The sequence below is a fragment of the Cydia splendana genome, chromosome 13 (genome assembly GCF_910591565.1).
Source record: "Cydia splendana chromosome 13, ilCydSple1.2, whole genome shotgun sequence".
Taxonomy (NCBI): Eukaryota; Metazoa; Arthropoda; class Insecta; order Lepidoptera; family Tortricidae; genus Cydia; species Cydia splendana.
In genome coordinates this window covers 9,916,782-9,943,223 of record NC_085972.1, presented here as the reverse complement: position 1 = coordinate 9,943,223, position 26,442 = coordinate 9,916,782, and the positions used below count along the sequence as shown (strand labels likewise).

Here is a 26,442-nt window from a genome sequence, read left to right as displayed (position 1 = left end):
CGCCCCAAATCTTCCAATATACTAGAGACAGTCCTAGCTATTTCGTCGATAAACTACGAAAATATTTACGTAGGTTTATTGTAGCATTTCCATACTTTGTCGCTGCAAATTTGGTGCAAACCTAGCTTAGATTAGACCGACTTGAAGTCGAAGATTTAAATCGTCGTAATTTTCCCATAAATTCTGATAAACCACGGATATTTACTTACAAGGCTACTATAATAAGTCACATAATATATTAATAGACTTGACCGAGACACGACAAAACCTTAAAGAGTTAATTACAGGTTGGTACTCCATGCCAGACCCAAAATGGCGTATGTGTATTAGATTCCTAAGTAGTATTAGACCCTTTATACTAATAAAGTCTAGTGGTCCCCGAGTTATAAACCAAAGTTGTCGACTGCCTTAAATGGCTTATGGCACAAAACATGATTAGAAGTCATTAAGCGTGGGTATCGGTTATACAGGGTAGGGCGTTCGTATATTGCTTAGTTGTAGACACACATAATATATATCCGAGTTTACGTTGACTTATAGCCATTTACGGCTTTAAAGTTAGGTTTACAAGTTTCGTAAATACAAATACACCGATAACAAGTTAAAACCGTAAGCATATTTTTTTATTTATATTTTTAATTTCGCCTACAAACTGTCTACAGTTTGGCGAAACTTTTATATACCTAGACATAGTATTTTTTTGAAATAAATATAAATTAAAAAAATGCATTATTTACGTTCTGGCTTGTGTTGACTCAGCGATGTTATGTTTATTTTCATGCACACAATTTTTTGTCTAGCCTGATTGACTGGCAAAGAGTGCCCTAAGACGTTAAGGCCGCTATTTATAATTTCATTTATTGAGCAAATAATTTATAATAGTTAAATTTTGGATTTCACGGGCCTATAAATCCCGGTCTTTTGATAGGCTTGCGTGGGGATATAGATCTAACACGTAATAGAGGCCCCTTGGAGAGCTTTAATGTCATGTAGAACGCCTGGTGGAACCCGTTCACACTTCACAGGCGCAATTTGTTAAATTATTGTTAACAACATAAAAAATAAGTCGAATGCTCCGATTAGGTAGGCACTTAACATTAATTTGCACTTCTTATAGACAAGACTTATTTCAATAATGAATGCTTAAATTATTTAAGCAACTATGTATATACTTACGTACTTACATTACTACTTGCCGTGATAGATGAGTAGGTACTTAATAAAGGCCCGTACCTAAGTGCCTCTCTGTATAGGCGGTTAATTTTACAAGTGATTAGTGGGATCGGGACGTCCGTAATCTATTGCGGGCATACGACATTTAACCTTCCCGAATTCATTGTAATGTAGTTAACGAGACAAGGGCCTGCCTATATAACGTGATGCTCATTTCTATTACACAGTCAGCTGATGAAATGGGTATATACGAACATCCAAATTGAATCATTGGCTATTTACGTGTATATATGTTAGTACCAACCTAATGTCATAGTCTCTCAGTAACTTTAACTCTACAGCTGCACAGACTTTTCGATGACAGAGTGTTGAACAACTACGTTATGGTAGCGTCAAATTTGTTTGAAAATAAGACATTTATTGTGGCACTTCCACCCTTATTCATTTCAAAATCTGTAAAGAGTTACGCGGTTATTACGCTGATGCGCTTACGCTATGTCTCGCTCGCATTCGGTAGGAAGTCGATTATTTTGAGTCTTTTGAAGAACTCTACTCGTTCCAATGTGAAGACCGCCTTACTTTAAATTAAATAGACTGTTAGAACTTTGTTACACTCTTCCTCTGTCTATTCCATGGCTATACAATATTTTGCATTTTGGATAGAAACTGTCGTGTCACGCACTGAACATTCGTGGCTTATGATTCGACGGTATACCCTCACCAGACCAGAGACCCTTTACCTACAACTATGGCAGAAGTTAACGTCTAATTATATTCCGGTTCACGCATCACCATCCCACCTAAAATCGAAATATTTGGACATTTCCAAATATGTAAAATTCACGCTTTAACAGCCTAAGGTCAAACGAATATGAAAAATCACTTTTAAAGTGTCACCCGATCGCTTTTTTGCGTGCCCAATTTAGTCATCCTTAAAAAAATTTGCTTAAACGTTAGGCTATACTCAGCTTACCATTATGTTAATAGGCCTCGATTTGTCCACTACAGTGGTCGACCTTGAATGGAGGCTTTGCATCCAAGAATGTAAATCGAAGGATAATCTTAAACAATCAGGAAAAAATCCAAATATTTTAACTCCGCGCCATAATCTTGTAGACCATTAATAACTATGTTATAGTGGATGTAATAGTAAAATAGATAAACGTGTTTTTTTTAAACCTGCAGATTCATTTAAAATTCTATTAAAAAACGTAAACAATGTCTATCAGACTACATTATTCTACATAGTGGCCCTAAAAACATACAATCAAAACTTGTTTAATCCTCCAGTAAGAATATATGTATGTATTATAATTTACGAAATACGACTTATGAAAGAGCCGAAAACGGGATTGTAACATGTGATAAAACTTCTCTATAGTAAAGTTAATCTCATCTTTGTGATAGGTATCTTAAAAATCGTAAGTCGTTTTTCATAAAGTTACCTATGAACTTTGTTAGGGTCTAAAAAATGAGACAGACATATTATTCATTACAGAAAGGCCACAAAAATACTCACTGACACAACTATTTACCTGTCATAAAATTAGCTTGTTTTTTACTAGCATACAAAGTGACCGATTTTCATTGCCATTGAGAAAGGTATTTGCTTGTTTAGATCTGTTCATACAATATTTTAATTTCGTGCGGCACGTGTATAAAAAACAATAAAATTGGCGTATATAATACTCTGGCCATTAGCAAACCGGATCACTTACCTAATACGTACTGATATCTAAAATAACTTTTCTATCCTGGCCCAAGTTTCTCCACTCCTTACATAGCAAACAATAATTTAATTACACTGGTGTAATGGTACGTCCAGCATGCTTACATCCACCGACCAACCGTGTCCGTCCGATATCCGGTTACTCCTGTGCCACGCCGGTAATCATGGCCGTCCGCCGGAACATGGTCAATGTTCAAGATGCACTGACTTATGTACTATATGGTTAGTTGGTTATTTTTGCCTCATGCATTCCCTTTACTTGCAAAATTTCTGCAGTGGGGCATGTCTGCGTGTTCTGCATGGTCTGCATGATCATGTATGGGATTTAGGTATCTATGCCACTATGGTTAGATTTTTCTTCTTTTTTGATATTACAGTCTTCATAGGTAAGTACCTACTCATCGCTTTCTTATTCTTAATGAATTGAGTTTAGATTTTTATTTTATTTACTTTTAAAATATTTTTATCATGGCGACTCCATAGATTCTCGTCATCGTCATCATAATTTAAGAGCATGGCTCTTGTCGGTGGAGTATGCGCCAGTCGCGGTCCTCGGCCAGGTTCTTTAGGTCCCTGTAAGACACGACATTTGCTTTTGCTTTTAGTTGTAACCACAATTCCAGAACCACCATAGATTCTTGAACCACGGTATGCTGCCAAAAGTCCCAAGCCTATCCATAACTGAGCAACAACTATTCGTGATTTATAATTTATAAAGATACGAATAAATGTCCTTGCCAGGATTCGAACCCAGGACCCCCAGCTTCGTAGGCAGGGCCACTACCAACTAGGCTAGGTAATTGCCCTTAATTCCGTTTCTTCAAACTTCCGCGTTGCTTTTTTCTCGGACATCCTAGCCGGATTGAAGCGCCGCTTCAACACCGGCCTCTAACTCATTCACTGCGGCGTCTGCACATTGTGCGTTAGTCTGTCACAAGGCATTCGTTTAAATAAGTCACCTTCGGACCGAAGGTAAGTCTGTACACGGGCGATTTTACTGCTCATTCAATCACGTAATTCATGTACGTACCTAGTTACAATGTATATTGCACTTAGACTGCCCAGTTAGGTCCATTGTATACCTACCTACCTGCAAGCAATTTATAATATGATCTCGCTTTTATAAATTTAAATAGGTTAACGAATAAATAAATATCGCATAATAAATCACAAATAAAGAATATGTTTTACGGAATAATTAATATACCTAATGCGTATAGGTAACTAAATAATACTTATTCCATCAAACTTGCTATTAAAATAATAAATAAATAATCGTTTAAACATAAGCTGACCCTATTTACTTAAACACAAGTCAATTAAAAGACTTGGAGAAATGAACGTAGAAAGCTACACAGAATGATTAAATTACTCGTACTTACATATAACATAATGTGAGCGTAAATGTAATTTGAAAGTATTTAATTATCAAACCTACGCAATACCATGGAATGTGTGACGGATTTTCCTTAAATGTATCGTTTCGTACGCTGCTAAGGAATACCCTAACTAGTTAAAGTTACTCAGCGACTCAATGGGTCGCCTAGTAAATCCTAACTTAGGCCCCACATTTAGCTCGCTAAACGATATAGTGATTGTCAATTGTTTTCTCGACGATTCAATTAATTAAGAAGACAAAAGGCATGCTATTAGTCTTCCGTCTCTAGCCCTCTGTTGTGTAGCTTTCACGATAATACTTCTGATCTTCTCTTCTTCTTGGTCGCATCCATCATGACTGATGATCGTGGTTGGTGGGTTTTGTTCGGGCACGAACACACTCTCGCCATCGATTCCGGTCCATCGCTTTCCTCACCACGTCATAGAATTTCTGAGATGGTTCCTCGCCTTTGAGTTGGTCAGTCCATCGTGCTGGTGAACGGCCCCGTGACCTTTTGCCATCAGTATTACCAACAACAATTAACCTTTCCAAACTTTCGTCTCCCCTTCTCATTATATGGCCAAAGTAACTTAGGAAGCGTTGTTCACAGATTGTGGACAATCGCACTTTCACGTCGAGTTCCAACAGTATGGAGTGATTCGTGCGCTTAGCTGTCCATGGTATTCTCAGCATACGCGTCCAACACCACATCTCAAAGGCATCGATCCGTTGTTTCTCTCTGCTTTTGATTGTCCACGTTTCGGCTCCATACATAAATATTGGAAATACAAGGGCTCGTACAAGTCTTATTTTAGTGTTTCTGGATATTCCCCGATTACGCCATATTTTCTGAAGCCGCGTCATGGCATCTTTAGCCATTCCTATGCGCCTTTTGGTCTCCGGAACACAGCTGCCATCATTACATATCTTTGACCCCAGATATACGAACTCATCAACATTGTCTATACCCTGGATTGTAGGAGCTGCAGACAGGCGGCCGGCGCGATCCACAATCATCAGCTTGGTTTTGCTTCGGTTGATTGCAAGACCTAACTTCCCGCTCTCGACCTCCAGTCTGTTGACAAGTTCTTGCATGTCAGATATTGAAGATGCCAAAAGTACAGTGTCATCAGCATATCTCAGGTTATTACTTCTCTTCCCACCAACAGCAAACCCTTTGTGCCATCCTTCAAGAGATTTACGGACAATATACTCGCCATAAATGTTTAAACAACATTGGTGATAGTATGCATCCCTGTCGGACTCCTTTTTTGGTCTGGAACATTTTGGAACATTCTGATCCAATACTTCTGATATTTAAAGTCAAATTCCATGGAATTAACTTTCATTAATTTACTGAAACAATATACATAATATGATCGCGTAATTACAAGTGACACTTATCGGTTTTAGATCTATTAGTTTTTAATAACCAGAAAGGCATGTCAATGCCCCATAACCATCTCTGAAAAATCTATAATACGTATAAAACGTGGGTACATTATTTGAAAAACAAGTAAGCTGCAGGGGGACATAATCGACTGCGGGTTAATTTCAATTAATCGAAATATCTTCCATGTTTTACATTATTAACTAGAGTCACATACTACACAACACACACAACACATCGTTTTCTCTATCTGGACATATAATATGGCACTCTAGTTAATAATGTAAAACATGGAAGGTATTTCGATTAGTTGAAATTACACCGCAGTCGAAATTGCCCATCTGCACCTTATTAGATAAGTTTCCACCTTTCTCATTGTATACATTTTACGCGGAAAAATTGTAAATCGATAGATTGACTGAGACTTTGCTAGTTAATGTTATAATATCGCTATTGAATGTCACATTATTAATAGATACAGTGATTAAAGTACTTACCGCCTTTTGTGTCTGTACTGAACGCAAGTGCATCCTATTAAGGCAATGTTACATATTCCGACCTTGCTTCGACAGTTTCCGTTCCAACCAAAGTAGTATAACAACTTGATTGATTGCTAACTTGTATGATGAATTGTGAGTTTTGCATACGACAGAGGCGTTAGAGAAAGACCGGAATTCTAAGTATATTGCTCGAAGAATAGGTACATAGGTAACTACGTAACAATTATGTAGGAATTTATTTATTGTTATAGAAATAGAAATATAAATAGAAAATATTTATTTGGCGTAAAAACATACATTAGGTACAACATAGAGTTAAATAAAGAAACATACACCAAATAGGATGCCGCTCAGCATAAGCAGTGTCTGTAAGACACTGCGCTGGTTTTCAGGGCACCCAAAATTAAAAACTAATAAACAGACACAGAACACGTGTCAGAAAGAAAGAGAGAGAGAGAGAGAGAGAGAGAGAGAGAGAGAGAGAGAGAGAGAGAGACAGAGAGAGAGATCACATATATCATGTTACAGTTTTTGTCGTATATACATACATGGGTACCTATTGTATATTTATTGATGTAACTTAGTTGAATTTCATTTTGACGAGTGCTTATGCGATGACAAGGATATTCTTATGGCTCCTCTACTCGATGGGCCAACGCCGGCCACTCCAAGGGACGCATTTATGCGTTAGAGGGAGCAAGTGATATTGCTATCTCATTCTACCGCATGGCTGCGTCCCTTGGGGTGGCCGGCGTTAGCCCATCGTGTAGAGGAGCCATTAAATAGAAGGCCTTTAATTTACAGTTTATAAACATTCATCCTCGAACTATCAGTATTTTCTTATTGGTTCCATGTAGGTTGTTGTAGAGATACTTATATTAATTAGTAACTGTTAAATTATACCATTACTGTGCAATATTATTGACACTTGTATCTCATTAAAATGAAAACGTTTCAAATAAGAACACACACATAACACTACCTAAAAAATAAAATATGTACTTTATATTAATTCTTTTAACGAATAATTTCGTATTATTTTGCACATTTTAGTGTTATCAACTAGCGAAGTTAATTCATGTTTCCGAATATTCATTTAAACACGGCGCAACTTTATTTCCCTTTAATTGAAATGAAAAAGCCCGTTCCGTCGACCATAAATCAAATGCAAATATGGTGGATGCATGGCTTTAAAAGTGTTTAAGTTTTATTCCCCGTTTAAACGAGATTCTACTCTCATTGTTAATTAGTCAACCGAATTCGATAGTCGGTTTATCTATGGTCAGTTCAGTGGGCAAACTGTCGCCTTTGTCACGTTGTGTAGAAGAATGTGTGCCGGAATCCGATGTAACGCGTGGCACAAACGAGACCTGACAACAGTAGCTTTTTGCTTGCACCCGTCCACTAGAATTCAGTCTCAAAACGTTTACTAGAATGTGAAAGAAAAGAAATGATGGTAAAAGTTTAATATTTCGGTCCATATTTTATTTTAAGAGTTAAAGTATGAAATAAGTATAAAACAATTTATGTAAGTACCTAATATAATTTATGAGATTTGCAAAAAAAGAGTAATTTATTTTATTTTGAAGCTACATACAAGATGGGACAAATGAATTTCCCGAACAGCTTCGAATTTAGGTTATTTGTTCCATTTTGATGCTTGTTATTTTATTTGGCTATTACAAGATGGGACTAGTACGTGTACCACCAAGTACCACGAATAATAGTCCGCCGCACTATATATTATATTTAAATCACATGAAATTGTAATTTCAATGTTGGAATTTGCATCAATATACAGAGATTTTGTTACATGAAATCAATTCAATGTAGAATGATAAACAAATAAAATACACAGAATTTATAGCAAGTTACTGGCTCCAAAATGCGTTGGCAGTATATTTATATTTATTTAACACTCTTCAATAATTCGTAGTTTATTGCTGGCTGTAGATTGCATTGATCCGCGTATGGTGTTTAATTAAGTAGATCGTGAGTCGAAATTAAACAAACGTTGTTACCCATTAGATATATTTTAGAAGATTCAGCTCCTTGTACGTGTAGGTAGTCATGACATTTATAGATCTCGTGCAGTTCTTTGTTAGATATTTTTACAAAAAATTGGAGCAATTGTAACATTCGCTTTATGACAACTGACGACGATTTTGCCCTACAACGCATAACAGCCGTAACAATAGAAAAACTAGGCAATATTTTTAACCACATTATCGCTTATTAAATTCCGAATTAAAAGTGGTTAATCCAATAGTTGTTGCGGCTGTTATGCGTAACGAGGCAAAATTAAATTAAGGGAATGTACTTAATTAAATTGTACTTTTCAACTCAATATTATTAAAAGTATTATAAATGATACCTATTGGGCTATTGGTACATCAAGGGCGTACTTTTTGATGAGTATGAGCATTTGTTAAAATAATTTTGATAAAATATTATCTTGCGTTTGCTTTAGCTTTTATTAGGTATATTATTACACAGGTCCGATAAAAGCTTTTTATCGTGAAATCATTGTATATTATTTAGGCATACAAATAAATATGACTCATATACATATATATTATATGACACAAATTTAATAACATTGACATGGGACAACTTATAACTTAATATTATATACACGTTAAATTAATATGATAGATGCGTATTAAAACCAAACCATGGGCATTACAAGTAACTAGACATTAAGGACTGGAATGAATAGTACATTTCAATGCAAGTGGGGAAAGTATGTTATTATTTACGAGTCCCGAGATGTCTTTTATTAGCCCTAGGCGAATAAAAGACACGGGACAAGTAAATAATAACACTTTCACACGTACATTGAACGACGTTTTTTAATACATTTGCGAAAAAATCACTTTAACACAAATATTGGTAACTTGAGCATTGCACTTACAGTTACGAATTTGCCCTTGAACTTGAATGATATTGTATATTCAGCACTATAAACTACGTTCAGCGTTGATTTACATTGCCAAAATTAATCACATTAACTCATTTCATACAAAATCTTACAGTTGCAATTTAAGATAATTATTCTGATACAACTAATCAATTTCAAGTGAAAATGGTGGCCGCCGGTTTTACTTTTTAATTTTTATTATTTTCTGTTAACGTCAGCCAACGTGGCAATGATAGTTCCATTCAACCAAATAAAATTTTTTTTAGTGAAATATCGTATTTTATAACGTTTTATTTATATAATAACAAATAAATATTTACTTTATATCGTGTAACAATACTTTTTGTACGTAATAAATGTCTAATGGCAAAATAAAAATATATAAAGTTTTTGAACATCCAAACTCTTTGGTGTCGTCACGTATCGATTAAGGTCAGAATTAAATTTAAAAAAGCTAGAAAAGTAAAAAGCGCTAGCTCGCAAAAAACAACTTTGCGAACGCTAAACAGCTACGTAAAGTAGCACTTTTTGAGCACCTGTATTAAAAATGATTTTTTTTATAATGATATTTATTGGTCTTGCAGATATAGTGTAGGTTATCTATAGAAAATCTAAACTTTAAAGCCTTACGGCGAAGGGAATGAAGGACAAAAATGTACACACATGATGTTGACTATACAAACAATCCTCGATTGTAGAGTGGGTACGTCAATATTTGCTTCTCTAATCTGCCTAACAGTTGCAACACTGAAAACTGTTGCTTGATGAACACGAGTAGCCAATCTGGTTTGATTGAGATGTCATTTTGTTAATTAGAAGGTGTGCAATCGATTAAAAGTAACTGACTGGTCTCAAGAGATATGGATCTATTTATAAGTACCTATTTAAAAATCGTAACGCAATCTTGCCTTATAAGCATTAAACAAGTGGAGATCATATTACTCCGCCAAACACAACAACACAACATAGCTAATCAAATTAACGAAAAACCAGAAAACTCGTTATACTTAAAGTAATTTCTTAGCTTTTCAGTGGCAGAGGCGATACTCATTTACATATTAACTGCTTGCTTTCTCTCAAAGGATTTCTCCTTCTCCAAGCAGTGAAAATGCATTGTTTCACATAATTACGTACTGCGCATAAAATGACAAGCCTCGGCGAGGACCAAAGTGGGCATTTAAACCACTTGTACATCTGCTGGCCGCATAAGGCAAGTCATTGGGCCTACGCAACTTCCAGTATAAGCCAAAAAGCATAAAAACATTTGCAAAACAACCCACTTAAGCCGTTATGGTCATGGTGGCACACTGAGGTCACGTGCGAGATTTTACTTTATTTGCATCGATGGTTTGATTAAACGATAAATTTAAAGGTAATTGAAACGTGTTTTGTTTTTGTTTCGATGGCTACAATAGTAAAAGTATTTTTTATTGCACAGAACCAGTGAGGAGATATACTTGAGAAGCGAAAAACTAAAATTTTAACCTTGTACAAGTGACAAAACATCACATTCACTAATCGTCGCTTATCACACCAATTTAAATGCCAAGGAGGTTAAAATACTAGTTCATAATATACCAATTTATTTGGCAATTTCTTTCAAAGTGAAACTGGTGTTATAAACCGGTGTGTAATCTCTGGTCTATATTCATCATGCTAGAAATAACCACTGTTGCTAATTATATAATGATATTGATTTTTGGTGACCCTTTGTGATTCGAGGAGTTTTTTCTCAGCAAAATTGTCAATCAAAAACGATTGCGATGATAGTCACTTTAAAACCTGCACTTATTTAGTCGGATTAGCACTTAAAATGATAAGTGACAGTTTTATTTAACAGGCGTTAATCCGTAACGGCTTATGGTGAAATTTTATGAGAGAGACATTTCAGTGTCGCCTGTTTCTAGACTTCTCAAATTGTACTTAACTCGCACGTCAGTGTCAAAATGTCCCTACATGTCTGTTTAGCCGTCAAAGAACCTAGATTGAGACCAATTTGTAATCGCATTATTAGGTTTTGTAGCCGTTTGTAACTTGGATACGACAGAAATTATTCCCACTTTGTCCCATTCCGATAATATACATTACACATTGTCATTTTTCTGTTTGGCCCTACGATTGACTATGTAAATGAGGTAGAGAAGGCATAAAGTCCGCCATTTGTACCTTTTTTTGATGTGCAGTAAATTTAAAATAAATAAATAAATAGGTATGCATATTAATTACAAGATATTTAATTCCAGAATTATCTTAAACATGTCATTATAATGAAGAATTGAAGTGGTCCGTTTCTTTTAGTATTTATTAATTAAGTTGTGAATAATGCCAGTTAGTCGTTATTCATGAGTTCATGACGCCTTTCATTTCACCGTACACATTACACGTCTTTTTTCACATTACACCGTCTTGTTCGTGGTATACTATTACATAACACTGTAAACACAAAACAAATAGTGACCCAGAAATTATTATTCAGTGAATAACTTACCAGTACTGCCTCATACCTGTTAAGTAAAGTCTTTGCATCGCATTGACCTTCACAAGTTTGGCAAATATATTGACTGAACGATTACGCCATGGCTAGCATGTGTGAGGATGCGGTTAAGCGGGCATTCTGCCGCGGCACCGTGCGCGAGCGCCCGCGTCGCGCACCCACTCTCGATCTCACTGTTCGTGATCACTCACCGCGATCTTTGCTTTCAGAACTCGATAAGGACTACAAACGCCCCCTGGACTTCGATGTTGAGGAAGAAACGCGCAAAAAGGAAACATCCAAGTGGCTTGAAAGCCATTTCGGAAGTGAATCGAGGTCCTCGCATGACTCTATCGCCGAAGAAATAGGACGGCGACCCGATCCCTACTACGTAAAGAAAGCAGATGAAGAGGAATATTACGGAAAAACCGCTGTACCCCCACCACCCGTGTACGGTGACCGAGTTTTGAGGAAAACTAAGTCCTCGACGCCTTCAGACGAAAGGCCAGCGCCGGTAGTGAACAGAACCGGCGGATACTTCAAGGGTGTAGCAGATTGGTCACAACGGCGGGCCAGTAAGCCTATAATGCCTGAGCCCCGCAGTTCATCCCCTTCTCCACCAGCACTGCGCTCTCCTTATACTAGTGATGATCAGTTAAACGGATCTTCTCCGAGACATGTGTACGGGAAGCGAGACTTGCCCCAAGGAAGGACATCGCCTATCGGCCGCCGTCATCCGCCCTCGCGCGACGACTCCGCCTACGTATCGTCGTCGACCATGCACAGTCCGCCGCGCGGCTCGCCGTTCCGTCCTTTAGAAGTCGACCGCGCATACCGCGAACCATCCGTCGAAGATGATTACCGGCCGCCGGTCGCCCCCGAAAGGAAACGGCACTTGAAACAGCAGCAGCGACTTTCTGAAGAAAATCGCTACGACAGTGGTTATAGAAGTTCATCCCGCAATGAAAATTCAGGTAGATCGCGCGACAGCCGTGAGGAAGGAACCACGGAGCCGCCGCCGGATTACTCCCCGCCAAGGGAACGGCGCGAAAGTTCCGACAGGGATCGCACCCCTCCCAGGCGGCGGGAGCGAGACGAGCGCAAGCAGAATCAAAAGACCCGTTTTGCGGAGAATAGCCGCCGTCCCTCGCCGGCGCGGAAATCAGTTGGGTCGGCGATCGGCAACTCGATTAGGAAGTTAGTTGGGAAGATCCGATCGGCGTCCGCAGAGAGACGCGCGCGGTGGCGCAACTCACGCACGCCGTCGCCGGAGCACTCCTCGCGGACATATCGGCAGTACGGCGGAGAGTTGGCGCCCCCCGCCGCGCCGCCGCACCGGTACTACCTCGGCGAGGACCCCTTCGCGCCCAGCATCTACGGCCGCGAGCACAAGTACGAGGGCAGTCCGAGACGCGCCGCCAACAACGACAGCCGTGACCACAGAGATCGGTAAGTCCACACCCACACATTCATATAGAAAACAAAGCAAGAGTTTATAATTTACCTTATAACTAAGCAAAGAGATCTTCATTTATGATTATGATAGCATTAAACCTATGATATTCAAACAAACCTTCAATTAAATCATAAATAGAAGCTTGTCCGGACACCTATCGATAACTCCGCCCACGACGCTACTTTAATTATGATGCCTTTATGTTTCGTATTAGAATACATTTATGGCAAATTTTAGGGCCCAACTAATAGAATAGCAGGTTATAATAATATCCAAATGACACCAGCAAATCACATCATAGCTATATCATCAATAATGTGGAGCTTTAGGCTCAAGCCAGGCTTAAAGATAATAAACATTAGCAAATTTCGAGCAATAACAGCTGAATATCTTGATTGAATTTCATTATAAAGATTTGTAGGTACCTACCTACCATGTATCGGATAAAAAAATATTTAATTCACATATACGTACATAAAAATATCCCAGTCATAGTATTATTATTTATAACAAAATATTCTAGTTTCTAAACTTTAAAAAGTTAGCCTGTCTTCACATTTACGTTGTGTCTCTCAGACTGCAAATCTCATTGAATTTGTTATATAAAGCAAATGTCATAACGTCTAAGAGACCAAGACAAGTCTATTTAGCCAATTTAGAGTAACCAGGCGTATTCCTTTAGAAACATTGTCTGCGCAAATTCAAAACTAGACTGTATTACGTTCGCACCGAAAAAGGGAATTTGCTAACTCTCTAAGGATCTTTTAAAGATTGTGCAACAGACGCTGACCAAAATGCATACTAATTATTATTATAGTATTCGAGCTTCGATTGTTTATGGAAGCTGACATTTTGACGGCGAAATAATGTTATGTTATGATATTCTTTAGTCTAATATTGCATGTCTAAAATATAATGTGATTAAAAACCTGTAAATGTACCTACATAGCATTTATTTAAACTAGTAGTTTGATGTTGATTTTAGTCCCTGCCAATATTATAAAAGCGAAAGTAACGTGGTTTCTTACTTTGTCTGTCACTTTCCTCCGCTTAAACAGCAGAACCGATTTTCAAGAAATTTAGTACGGAAATGTTTCGTCAAATATTATTTCGCTTAAGTATTCGGTAGGATTTGCTAGAATGTTGATGTTTTATAAGACCATAATACACTTCGAAATTACTTAATACTTACACAAATCATCATGGTCAACTTATTTCATCTAATCCGTCATCAAGAACAAAGGCATAAATGATATTAATATATAAGCGCCATTATAATTGCACAACCTTCTGAATCAATCAAACCGCGGCGTCATTTCAATCAGCGGCGTTCCGGCATATCTTGCCTTTTCGATACGTGTCCGTGGATCGCCAAGTAAGGGCAAATGAGCATTTTATTTACAAAGAAACCCTTATTTAGTTGACGAACGCTGACTCACTCTTGCTCGTTCAGGCGGTTTCTTAAGAACGATTTAAAGGCGTATATCGGTGACAATCTTACTCACACCTAGGAAATGTACGCAGTAAACAACAGATGTAGGTACTAGGTGTGTGGGTTGTCCGCATGCAAATTAGTTTGCTACAATTATCTTTGCGGAATATAAAATAATTGATTGGAATTCAATCGGTTGATTCTCTCATGTCAATTTAATATTTGTAATGTAAAAATTGTTTGTAAAGTACATATTTTGAATTTACATTACAATTAGGTACGTACCTAACATATTTACCATCCTTATATATAGTCAAAAAAGTAAGTACCTAAATGTTTAGGAACCTATAAACGAGGAAAACAAGTAAATACAATTGCATAATACATATAACAAATTAGTGTTAACGATACCAATAAAATTTTCCGACAGACCTACACACACAGAGTACGTGGTCGTTTGCAATGCAATTATTCAAACTACACGTGATTTGTATCATGCAACGTGCGGCGCAGCGGTTAACTTTATATTAATACTGAATAACATACAATACTACGCGCTATTCAATTTAGTGTAGCTTATTTAACTATTACCGGGTTATCTCAGCTTTGTATACCTACCTGCCTGCACAATAGTGGTTCACATTTACTATGTTAATGGGTCCTAATATTTGCAATCAAGCTGTATAGTTGAAGGTAGTATGTACGTGACGGCATGGTAAATTGTTTTGGGTCAGACACGGGCGTAGGTACCACCGCTTAAATACACCGGTGTTGAGCCAAGTACGTATCTAAACAAAGAACGGTCGTTAGGCGCGTAGGTGGAGATTCCCCATTAAATCCAATTATTAGTATGCGAGTTTTTGCGACACAGGAGAGATAATAAACATCGTACGTGGGCTGAGAACCTCTTGTCAACAACAAAGTCTTTGTAAGGTTTGCACTTGCAAAAAGCAAATGATTTATAGAGCAACTTGTTTTTTTTTCAGAGTCCAATTCTCGAGCACATTGGGTCGATTCAGTCATTCAACTAGTCGATTGAATCCGAACAGCGAGCCCGAGGAAGATTACTCGCGCAGCGCACAGACGCTGCCGCGCAAGCTACACGAGCGCAAGGAGAAATCCACCGAAAAGCCCAGTTCTAACAAGTACTGGCACCGATTGACGCCGAGCAAGAGGTCCAGTAGCGCAGTCAACGTCTCTCACGTGACAACCTCACCGGACGTCAAGGTCAACGGTTATCCGCCAGGTCCAGCTAAACCGGCTCGGGCCTACAAGGCGTTAAACAGGAGCAAGAGTTTTGCTATGGGCGCTCCTGAACAGGAGACCCACCCACGCTACGTATCTGGAATGAGCCGAAACTACTCAACCATGTATAAATCTAATCCCCACCTCAGTCGGCTAGATGAAACTCCTGAACAACTCAAGAGTCCTGGTATCGTGTCAATTATCAACAGGAGTCAGCGTGATCTTGCTGATGCAGTGTCTCGGGAAACAGAACGTAGACGGGATGGTCTATTCGGTGCTCGCTATGGCAAAACCACTCCAATTTCTAATGGACACACCAACGGATACTCTAAATCGTACGACGAGATGGACAAAAAGAAGATATTCCTCAAAGGACTTCGGGAGCGGGCACCAGATTTATACCAGACATTGCACGCAGAGGATGAGTCCGATGGCAGCAGACTATCATCTCGTTATACTCCTTCACCACATTATAAGGATAGAATATCCGAAGAGCGTAAAATACCTGTGTATAAAACAGAGTCATTGAACAGAGAAACAAGTCCGTTCGTATCCCGTTTGGAAACGCGTTTGAAGTCCCCAGCCATTCGCCGGGGCAGTAACAGCAGTGACAACTATTCGGAAACTTACAGGTATACTACTCGGACAGGCGACCCTGAGCGACCTAGTGTCACAGACACAGTAGAAACAGTAAGTAAGAAAATTGTACCTTCAAGAGACGGTCGGTCAAAAGAGATTATCGAATCACGGGAACTGAACTCGGTAACGAAGAGCCGCGGTTACAAAGGCGAACCTTTGTCGAACGTCAAGTACATCGAGAATGGCATACGATCGTCTCCGGTGGGATATGAATCTAAGAATGGTTATACAACCGAGCGGAGGAGAAGTAACTACAGAGTAATGGAGAAAATTAGAGATTATTAGAAACATTTATGGAAATTTCATGCATGCCATTTTATTTACGAATTGAAAAGTCAAACGCAGACTGAGTCTATAAACGCTTTCGTTTTAAGTTCTAATCAGCGACGTTAACTATATTATTAAAACTGTTAACTGTATGTATGTAAGCTGTGTCGTGTAAAAAGTCATATATAGCTTTACTAATGTTATTACTTTTAAATCTTGTCTAATTCCGTCCAGTGTAACGAATTTTTATATAAATAAATTCTTAGTCGTAGTTTTCTAATTTAAAACTCAAGCTATTTTTTTAGCTGTGACCATAAAAATATTTTTATGATTAATTGTCAGGTGGTGTAAGTAGATAATAACGATTGCAATGTCAGCTAGCAACTGACTTACGTCTCGCTGGCCCAATATTACAGGGTTCTATGTTACATTTTTAAGATAGTTGAAATTTGACTTAATGTCACTATGACAATGTTCAAATTTCAGCTCGATAAAAGTGAAACATAGAACCCTGTAATATTGGGCCAGCGATCTGTGTTCTTATATAACTTGTTACTCAAACCCACCTAAAGTCCCTCATGTATCAGTAAAAATGGGATTAAACTGTCATTTTAATATCAGATTGTAATATTTTTAATAAACGGACTACTTTGCAGATAAATAACTCCCCGACAACTGCAACTTTTGCTGCGAGCTTTGACTTATTCAAACAGTTCGTCTATAGGAACAGCAATTTTCTTGACTTGTGTATAAATTTTTCTTGTAACAAATGACTTTTTAAACAAGTCCATATTTTAGTGTTAAATTTAGGATTTTTAATAAAAATGTATCAATAAATATAACGTGTTAATACGCACTAAACCATGGTATTATATTATTTGAACAAATGGCCGATGACTCATATAACTCGGTACAAACAAACCTTGGGATGTTCTTGAAAACTCTGAGGCAATTAATTAAATATCATGAAATAAAAGAAGACAATGAACGAAATATGTCTAGTGACGTCAAACAGAGATGAATGGCCACTAGGTAAATGGCACTTGTCTGAAGTGGTAATGTCAGAATCTGTTTCAGAATATAAGTAGGTACCTACCTTCACAAAAAATCTGTTGTAATAAGAATTAGATCAAGACAAGTCTGCAACGATTTTGATAGCACACGCTATGCAAGTGTCATTTATACGGCATAATTTCATAGAAGTTTGACGTTTAAAATACTTGCACTGCGTGTGTTATCAAAATCGTTGCAGACTTCTCTTGGTTCAACCCTAGAGCGTTCAGGCCCTTGTTTCACCATGCTGACAATTGTAGCTTGATATTGACACTTAATGACCAATAAATAAACATTGCCCATATGTACCTATAGTTGCGGGCTCAGCACGGTTCCATTTTTATCGACTATCACTATGCGCGTCCCTTTCGCACTTACATACTTGTTAGAACGTGACAGGCATGGTGACAAGGGATAAAAACGCGACCGTGCTAAGCCGCTTGGTCAAACCAATTTGTCAGTCAGTAAGAACCAGGAAAACTATACTCATCCTTTTCTTTTGGGTGCTAGTACTAGTGTAAGACAAAGATAGTCTGATTCTCTCTGTTTATGATTGAAATGAGACAGTCCTTTGACAATCTATACCTACCGTCAGATGTCAAGATAGTAAAATAGGCGCTAGAAGATCGGCGGTTTGATCGGCGGCGGCAACATGGTCGCGTTTTTATCACCTGTCACCATACCTGTCACGTTCTAACAAATATGTATATGCGAAAGTGACCATGCTAAAGCCGCGCCGCTGGTTATGTAAATGCAAGGGTGGTAAGTATAGGCCCCGTGCATGAACTATAGGGGGCAGCATATGAGCCGTCAGATTTTTGGCGCGAGTCGTAAATGTGTCGTTTACGCTTCCGATGTAGCCCACAAGATGGCAGAACCTACTATGCACAAAGGAAACGTACCGACGAGAACGGTAGATGGTAGCACTTGCTTTGGCAATGTACATGTGCACATATGTTTCCGATTCAGGCCACGAGATGGCAGACCCTCCGACGCGCACGGTCCCTATTCGCGCTACACCGCCGTTCGAGCCGTTCGAGGTGTGCGGTCATGTCAGGACGATACAGTAAGTAATGTAAGTATTCATTATTCCAGATTTAATATCTGGGTGACTTGACTGACACCCAGTTATGCTAAATATTTGAAATTATTACTTCTGCAACACAACAAATTATAGGAGTATTTTACTTACTGCAACAACAAGCGAAATAAAAGAAAACCGGACAAGTGCGAGTCGGTCTCGCCCACCGAGGGTTCCGTACTTTTTAGTATTTGTTGTTATAGCGGCAACAGAAATACATCCATAATCTGTGAAAATTTCAACTCCCTAGCTATCACGGTTCATGAGATACAGCCTGGTGACAGACGGACGGACGGACGGACGGACAGCGGAGTCTTAGTAATAGGGTCCCGTCTTTACCCTTTGGGTACGAAACCCCTAAAAACGATTGACCCAAGTATGATGTTGTTGCCTTTGTAAGCCTCTATAAAATAATTATACATTGTAGTAGATGTTTACTTTCCAGATGGGTATTTACAAGATGTTTTTGTTATGTCTGACCATACCTACTTATTTGGGCGAATATGAACGTCACACTAAACTGATTTTGCTTAAGGGCTATCCCGAAATTGCAAAAAAATCTGCAGTTCCATAGAAAAATCCACAATATAATTCGCTGAAATGTATGAAACAGCTAATATATTTTTCGTGATTTCGGGGTTGACGCCATAGTAAGGTTCGATCAGTATGAGCAACATATATTTATTCCTCAGAGTATGGTAACAAGAAAGTCACCTCACATGTACCTAAATCAAAATAAGGGAAATAATAGATTAAACGTATAGGCTAAATGTATAAGTCCATAGATTAATGAAGCAACACCTAAGGCGGGTACATAAGTTAGGCGGGAGTTAGCGGAGTCCCATCTCAAAGTTGCGGTAACTGAGAAACCAAGATCTAAGCGGTGAATTTGGACACTTCTCACTTGAAGTTCACACTTAGTTAAGTTGAAGCTTAACTTGGGAATGAAATTACATTGAAACGTTTTATGATTATTTTACCTGGCTTGCGCGAAGCTAAAATTGAGGTTTATTATTTAATGTATTTTTACAGTACCTATATGGCCAACATAATAATACCTACCTAATAAAGGTATATTCTTATTTTATAATATATTACGCTGTAATACGTCGAAACTTTATGTCCATTCTAAGCTAATTAGTAATGATCTGTATTTGTTATGGTTAAGATCTGTCAGTATCATAACAAATGATTCTGACAGATATCCATAACAAATCTTGATTAAATTCAAAACCTGATGTTACAATCAGAATACGCAACCCGGTCTCGGCCACTGGAGACCTTGCTCACTTTTTCATTAATACATGACATCTAAATATTTGAGTTTATATTTAAAAACAACTTTTTATATTTGATAATGTCAGCGCCTGGTGCATTGTTAAGAGGTAAATTGTTCAACGTGAGAGGTGTTGGGCATATTTTTCCGTTGTGTTGTGTGAACAACTTGTGTCCAAGTTGCAGAAATCATTCGTTTTATCGGCAGTCCTTTAAAAAAGTTATTTTGACTTTCTGAAAGCTAGTAAATCAAATGATTCGGATACTTTTTTCTCCTATTAAGATATAAAACAAAAAAACTTAGAATTACCCAAATAGCACGATCTACCGAACTATTTTTCTAATGTCACTGATAAATAATTGTTTATGCATGCATGATAGAGAGTGACAAAATTTAAGCGTGCAAAAACTAGCCAGATTGTTAACTTTCTTAAGTCCATAAACTTGTTCTTGCACCTTACGGTAAAGTAACATGTTTACAATACAATACAAATATATTTATAAGTACAAATCATAGACAAAACCTCTCTTAGACTCCTTAGTGCTCGTATCTTCCCGGAATCCATAGAACCTATCATTAGCGAACATCTAAATACTCACAAAGCTTATTCGGACCGCCTTCTAAAATACAGTGCACACATGGCGTTAGTAATCATTTAATTTTGTCTTTTTGTGCCCAAATTCACATACATACTTAGATGCAGCCCCGTCTGGAAATACCCTCATCTCATCAAACCCCTAGACTCCGTCCTTAAACTCACACTTTCATCAATTCTCAATATCAACCTGGACAACCGCGCCTGGACCCAGGCCTCTTTGCCAATCCGTCATGGCGGCCTGGGCATCCGGCAAGTTGTCAGCGTCGCCCTCCCAGCTTTTTTGTCCTCTTTCCACAGCACGCAAGATCTCGCCAATAAAATTTTCTGCCCTCCCGCCGACAATATCTGCATCCAAATACAGATCGAGGCCAAAAATGCTTGGACGCAAGCCTGCCCGGAAAATCCAATCCCAGCCTTCGTACATTCACAAAAACTTTGGGATGAGCCCCTCTGCAGAGCCACCTTAAAATCTCTTATTTATAATGCTCAAAGCCCTGCAGAGCGCGCTCGTCTCCTAGCCGTATCGAAGCCAGAGTCGGGGCTCTGGCTCCATGCATTGCCATCCCCCAACATAGGCTCCCTCCTAGAGAGAACGACCCTCGCAGTCGCTACCAGTCTGCGATTGGGGGTCAAAACCAATGAGCCCCAGCGCTGCCGCTGTGGCTCCAATATTGACGAGCTGGGCCACCACGGCTTGTCCTGCCAGAGAAGCGCAGGCCGCATCTCTCGCCACCCCTCCCTGAATGATGTTATCCGGAGGGCGCTTGCTTCCGTTAGCGTGCCGGCCATCCTTGAGCCGAACGGTATCGCACGCGACGACGGCAAGCGGCCCGACGGGATGACACTCATTCTGAGGAAGCTGGGGAGGACGCTTGTGTGGGACGCCACCTGCGTTGACACGGTCGCGCCGTCCCACCTACAGGCGATCTCCGTCAAGGCGGGAGCTGCGGCAACCGCTGAACAGAACAAGCGGCGCAAATATGCTATCCTCGGCGAGGGCTACATATTTGCGCCGTTTGGCGTAGATACTCTGGGACCGTGGGGGCCTAGCGCAAAAAGCTTCATTAAGGAAATGTCCCAGCGCCTCATTGACACCTCAGGTGACCGGAGGGCTGGCAGCTACCTCGGCCAGAGGATAAGCCTAGCCATCCAAAAAGGTAACGCTGCCAGCCTTCTGGGCCCCATAACGCATGAAGGTGACCTGGGGAGCATTTTTAACTTATAAGTTTAGCTTAAGATTTGTTTTGTTTTATTTTAGTTTTAATTTTAACGTTTAGCTTTTTTTTTTCATTTTGTTTGTTTTAATAAATAATTTCACTGGAGTACAAATTAATACTGGACCCAGATTAAAACTGTGGAACGTGAGTCAAATCGCTAATCGCTGTAGGTATTAATCGAAAAGAGGTGGGTAGTTTTCTCTGTCATAGTTAGATGAACTTCCCCAAACGCGTAGGTACCTAAAAACATTAAAAAAGTAAGGCTACAAATATAATGACCACCAAAAAATACTTTGGTACCCTAAATTAAAAAATCATGCTTATCAAAAAAAATTACTGAACACCAAAAAAATAAGGCCTAAAAATGCAAAAGTACCACCATTTTAATTACGACTGCACTTCAAATTGTATTCAAATACCAAATATATTGAATGATCACCAAAAATCATTAATGATCACCAAATCTTGAAGACCAAATTAATGCGATATTTTCACCTAAATAAACCACTATGATTACCAAAAAATTTCTACATATTACCCAATAAAGTAAACTGATGCCAAAATTACTAGCCCCTCCCGCTCAACCCCCCGTACCCCGCACCGCATACCTACCTTACCTAATCTACTTTTCTAGTAGCATTTCGTTATGCTACTAGAAAAGTAAGTCAAACTGCTATCAGTTAAGTGGGTTAGGTTAGCACTGCGACTAGAGATGGGTAGGGGTGAGTAAATACTGAGTATTTACTCGGTATTTACTCAAAGCACCCGATAAATACCCGTATTTACTCATTTAGGTGGGTAAAAACGATTGCTTATAAAATATTCAAAAAGTGAGATTTAAGAACAAAATTGTCTTTTATTGAAGAGTGCTAACGTGTATTAACAATATCTATAAAATAAAAAGCATATAGGACGCTTAATTTCGGAAAAAAGGTAATTATTAGTGAGAGGCAAATTGTGATAATGCATAGTTAACAATTTTGTTTTAAATAAGAAGGTATTTACTTTAAAAATAAGGTAAGTACTTAAATTCTATCGATGTTCTAGATAACTGCATGTCGCGCAAAAGTGCGTGTTTACGCGGCACTTACGACCTTTTATTAAGGGTTTTTAAAGAAAACTCAAAAATGGCTCAACCGATGATGTTCAACATATTGTTTTTTGTACTCTATTATACGGCTAATCTCCCGATATATTTTCATATTTTTTCTGAACTTTGGTTCTAAAGTTATAGAGAGATAAACATTATTTTGGCCTTTCGAAACGGTTTTTTTCCCAAAATATTCAATTTATCCAAAAATGTTCTTAGAAACATTCCAGTTATTTTTAAAGATCCATGTAATGATGTGCAACACGTTGGTCGTTTCTGAAATTTTTTTTTATGACAATTAGTTACATGTATGGAATGCCCCTCTTAAAAATACATTTCTTACAATTTTGAGTACTTAATCCAGTAGCGGCTTACAAAATACACCTATATTTCAAATTTATATGCCCCTTTCAGCACTCTAAATAGTTTATACCCACCAATTTGGGTATAAACGAGTAAATACGGGTATTTTGAGTAAATACTGAATATTTACTCGGTATTTACCCGTGAGTATTTACTCACTACCCATCTCTAACTGCGACCCTTACAGAAACGAAATGTTACTAGAAAAGTAGGTTAGGTTAGGTTTGAACTGCGACTTTTACGGAAACGAAATGCTACTATAAAAGTGGGTTAGGTTAGGTTAGAACTGCGATCCTCACAGAAGCGAAATGCTACTAAAAAGTGGGCTAGGTTAAGTTTCAACTGCTACCCATAGAGATACGAAATGCTACTAGAAAAGTGGGTTAGGTTAGGTTTGAACTGCGACCCATACAGAAACGAAATGCTATCAGAAAAGTGGGTTAGGTTAGGTTTGAACTGCGACCCTTACAGAAACCAAATGCTACTAGAAAAATGGGTTAGGTTAGGTTTGAACTGCGACCCTTACAGAAAAGAAATGCTACTAGAAAAGTGGGTTAGGTTAGGTTTGAACTGCGACCCTTACAGAAAAGAAATGCTACTAGAAAAGTGGGATAGGTTAGGTTTGAACTGCGACTAGGGAATGCAATCACCGGCCAAACTTCATAACCGGTTTCGGTTACGGTTATGCCCGTAAAATAACCGAATATCGGTTATAATCGGTTACGGTTATTTTCGACGAAAAATTATAAATTTACAATTAAGTAATTAAAAAAATACAAAATACTTATTTTAGTACCTACAGTATAGTTGAATTATCGAGAAGATGGAATTGCATTTGTAGTGGTTGTATGCTGATAGTACAAGAAAATAGAAAATTCAAATATAGAATGCCTGTAAACAAACAATACTACTACATATGCAATTCCACGCTCTCGATGATTCAACTATATTAGGGAATGTGAGTATAAGTCTTCGTTTTTTAATAAAACACACCAAATACAGTAAAAGTAAAATATGACCTTGGACGTGATACAATATTCAATAAAAATATTTCATAAATAAGGGAAGTAAATTTGGTATATTTTTGTTATTAAATTCCACGAATGACAAAAATTATAGTCACAGCCAAAAATGGCAGGATTTTGTAGTCATTATATGATAAAAACATACAATTTAAGTCATAAATAAATAACCGTAACCGGTTATTCGGGTTTCCAATATTCGGTTATGAAATTTTGTCAAAATAATCGGTTATAACCGAATATTTCGGTCACGGTTATAACCGATTTGCATTCCCTAACTGCGACCCTAACAGAAAATAAATGCTACTAGAAAAGTGGGTTAGGTTAGGTTTGAACTACGACCCTTGCAGAAAAGAAATGCTACTAGAAATGTGGGTTAGGTTAGGTTTGAACTGCGACCCTTACAAAAAGAAATGCTACTAGAAAAGTGGGTTAGGTTAGGTTTGAACTGCGACCCTTACAGAAAAAAAATGCTACTAGAGAAGTGGGTTAGGTTAGGTTTGAACTGCGACCCATACAGAAACGAAATGCTACTAGAATAGTGGGTTAGATTAGGTTTGAACTGCGAACCTTGCAGAAAAGAAATGCTACTAGAAAAGTGGGTTAGGTTAGGTTAGGTTTGAACTGCGACCCTTACACAAACGAAATGCTACTAGAAAAGTGGGTTAGGTTAGGTTAGGTTAGAACTGCGACTGTTACAGAAATAAAATGCTACTAGAAAAAGGTGACGAAGTGGATTAATTAATTTAATAGGATAACGGTAATTATATTAAATATTTGCACATTTTTAATTAAAATGTGGTTACAATTTTGGTGGTCATTTACAATTTTTGGGTTTACAATGATTATTTTGGAGTCATTTGCTTGAATATGATATCAAGATTTAAACATTTGGTTATAATTTTACATTAAAATGGAGTTCTAATTTTGGTGGTCATTTACTATTTTTGGGTTTACAATGATTATTTTGGTGTCATTTTCTTTAATAGGATAGCAAGATGTAAAAATTTGGTTATCATTTCACATTAAAATGGGGTTTGAAATTTGGTAATCATTTAGTATTTTTGGGTTAATAATGATTAGTTTGGTGTCATTTCCTTTAAAAGGATAGTAAAGTGTAATAAAATTGGTAATCATTTCACATTAAAATGGTGTTATAATTTTGGTGATCATTCATTATTTTAGGGTGGTAAAATAGATTTTTTGGTATTAAATTTTACTAAATCTGGTGATCAGTTAAATAGCAGCCAAAAAGTAACATGTTGAAGTTGACAGTGTCTTAATTTATTTTTTTTAATCATAGAGAGGTACAGTCAGGAAAATATTAGTTTTAATATTAGTTTAGCATCCCTGAAAAATACCGACCAATGACTTGGTCAAATAGAAAGCTTCTTAGGTAGGTAACTTGAAAAACTGTTTGTATTCAATCTTAAGTATGTGTTATTTTATTTTAATGCGACTACGTTAACTTAACGTAGGTGCCATAGGTACCCAAAATAAATAAATAAAAAAACCGTATATAAAATCCATTGCATTGCAAATGAAAATCATTTTGGGAAATTGTAGGTTACCGCTTAATCTCATGCGGTTGGTAAATAAGTTGAGGGGCGATGCTGGTAGACTAAAACTAGTTTATATGTAGGTAAGTATTACATTTTTACTTACCATAGTACCATGGTATAATAATATACTCCGCCTGGTACTCCATTCCCGTCTTTTCTAGGTCACCTAACTGACACGGGCCTACGTCATCATGCGACAGCGCTATATGATAATATGCGATAGCGCTATATATAGCGGCCATGTTGTTGTGACGTAGGCCCGTGTCACTCTGGGAATGGAAGACCATGTTTTATTAGACTATGCATAGTACAATTTGGCTTAATTTAAGCAGTCTGTAGCTGATCATATTAACTAACCAACCGTCTCAATTAAATAATACCTACAAAAATGCAAAAGGTTACAAAAGTTATCCGACTTTAAAATACAATATTATGTCCACAATGTCTACGCACTAAAGCATTAAAGTTACTATTCGTTGAATTCTACATTTTATTTTACAAAAAAAAATACACTTTTAATCAGGATAATATTTTTACTAAAATATTATGAATGCATATTAATTAGGACCATTAATACC

At 37.8% G+C, this 26,442-nt stretch overlaps 2 protein-coding genes across 4 annotated transcripts in view; one reads left to right on the top strand and one right to left on the bottom strand.

Moving 5' to 3' along the window:
* The window catches only part of LOC134796019 (serine/arginine repetitive matrix protein 1), a 214,925-nt gene extending 197,462 nt beyond the window's left edge, over positions 1 to 17,463 (top strand). For all 3 annotated transcript variants that reach the window (XM_063767930.1, XM_063767929.1, XM_063767928.1), the window contains 2 exons: positions 11,794 to 13,012; positions 15,438 to 17,463. In XM_063767930.1, coding sequence (XP_063624000.1) covers positions 11,794 to 13,012; positions 15,438 to 16,620 — 2,402 coding nt within the window. In that variant the 3' untranslated portion in view covers positions 16,621 to 17,463. The remainder of the gene's footprint in view (positions 1 to 11,793; positions 13,013 to 15,437) is intronic.
* The window catches only part of LOC134796016 (fibrosin-1-like protein), a 323,185-nt gene that overhangs the window by 235,601 nt on the left and 61,142 nt on the right, over positions 1 to 26,442 (bottom strand). The window lies entirely within an intron of this gene.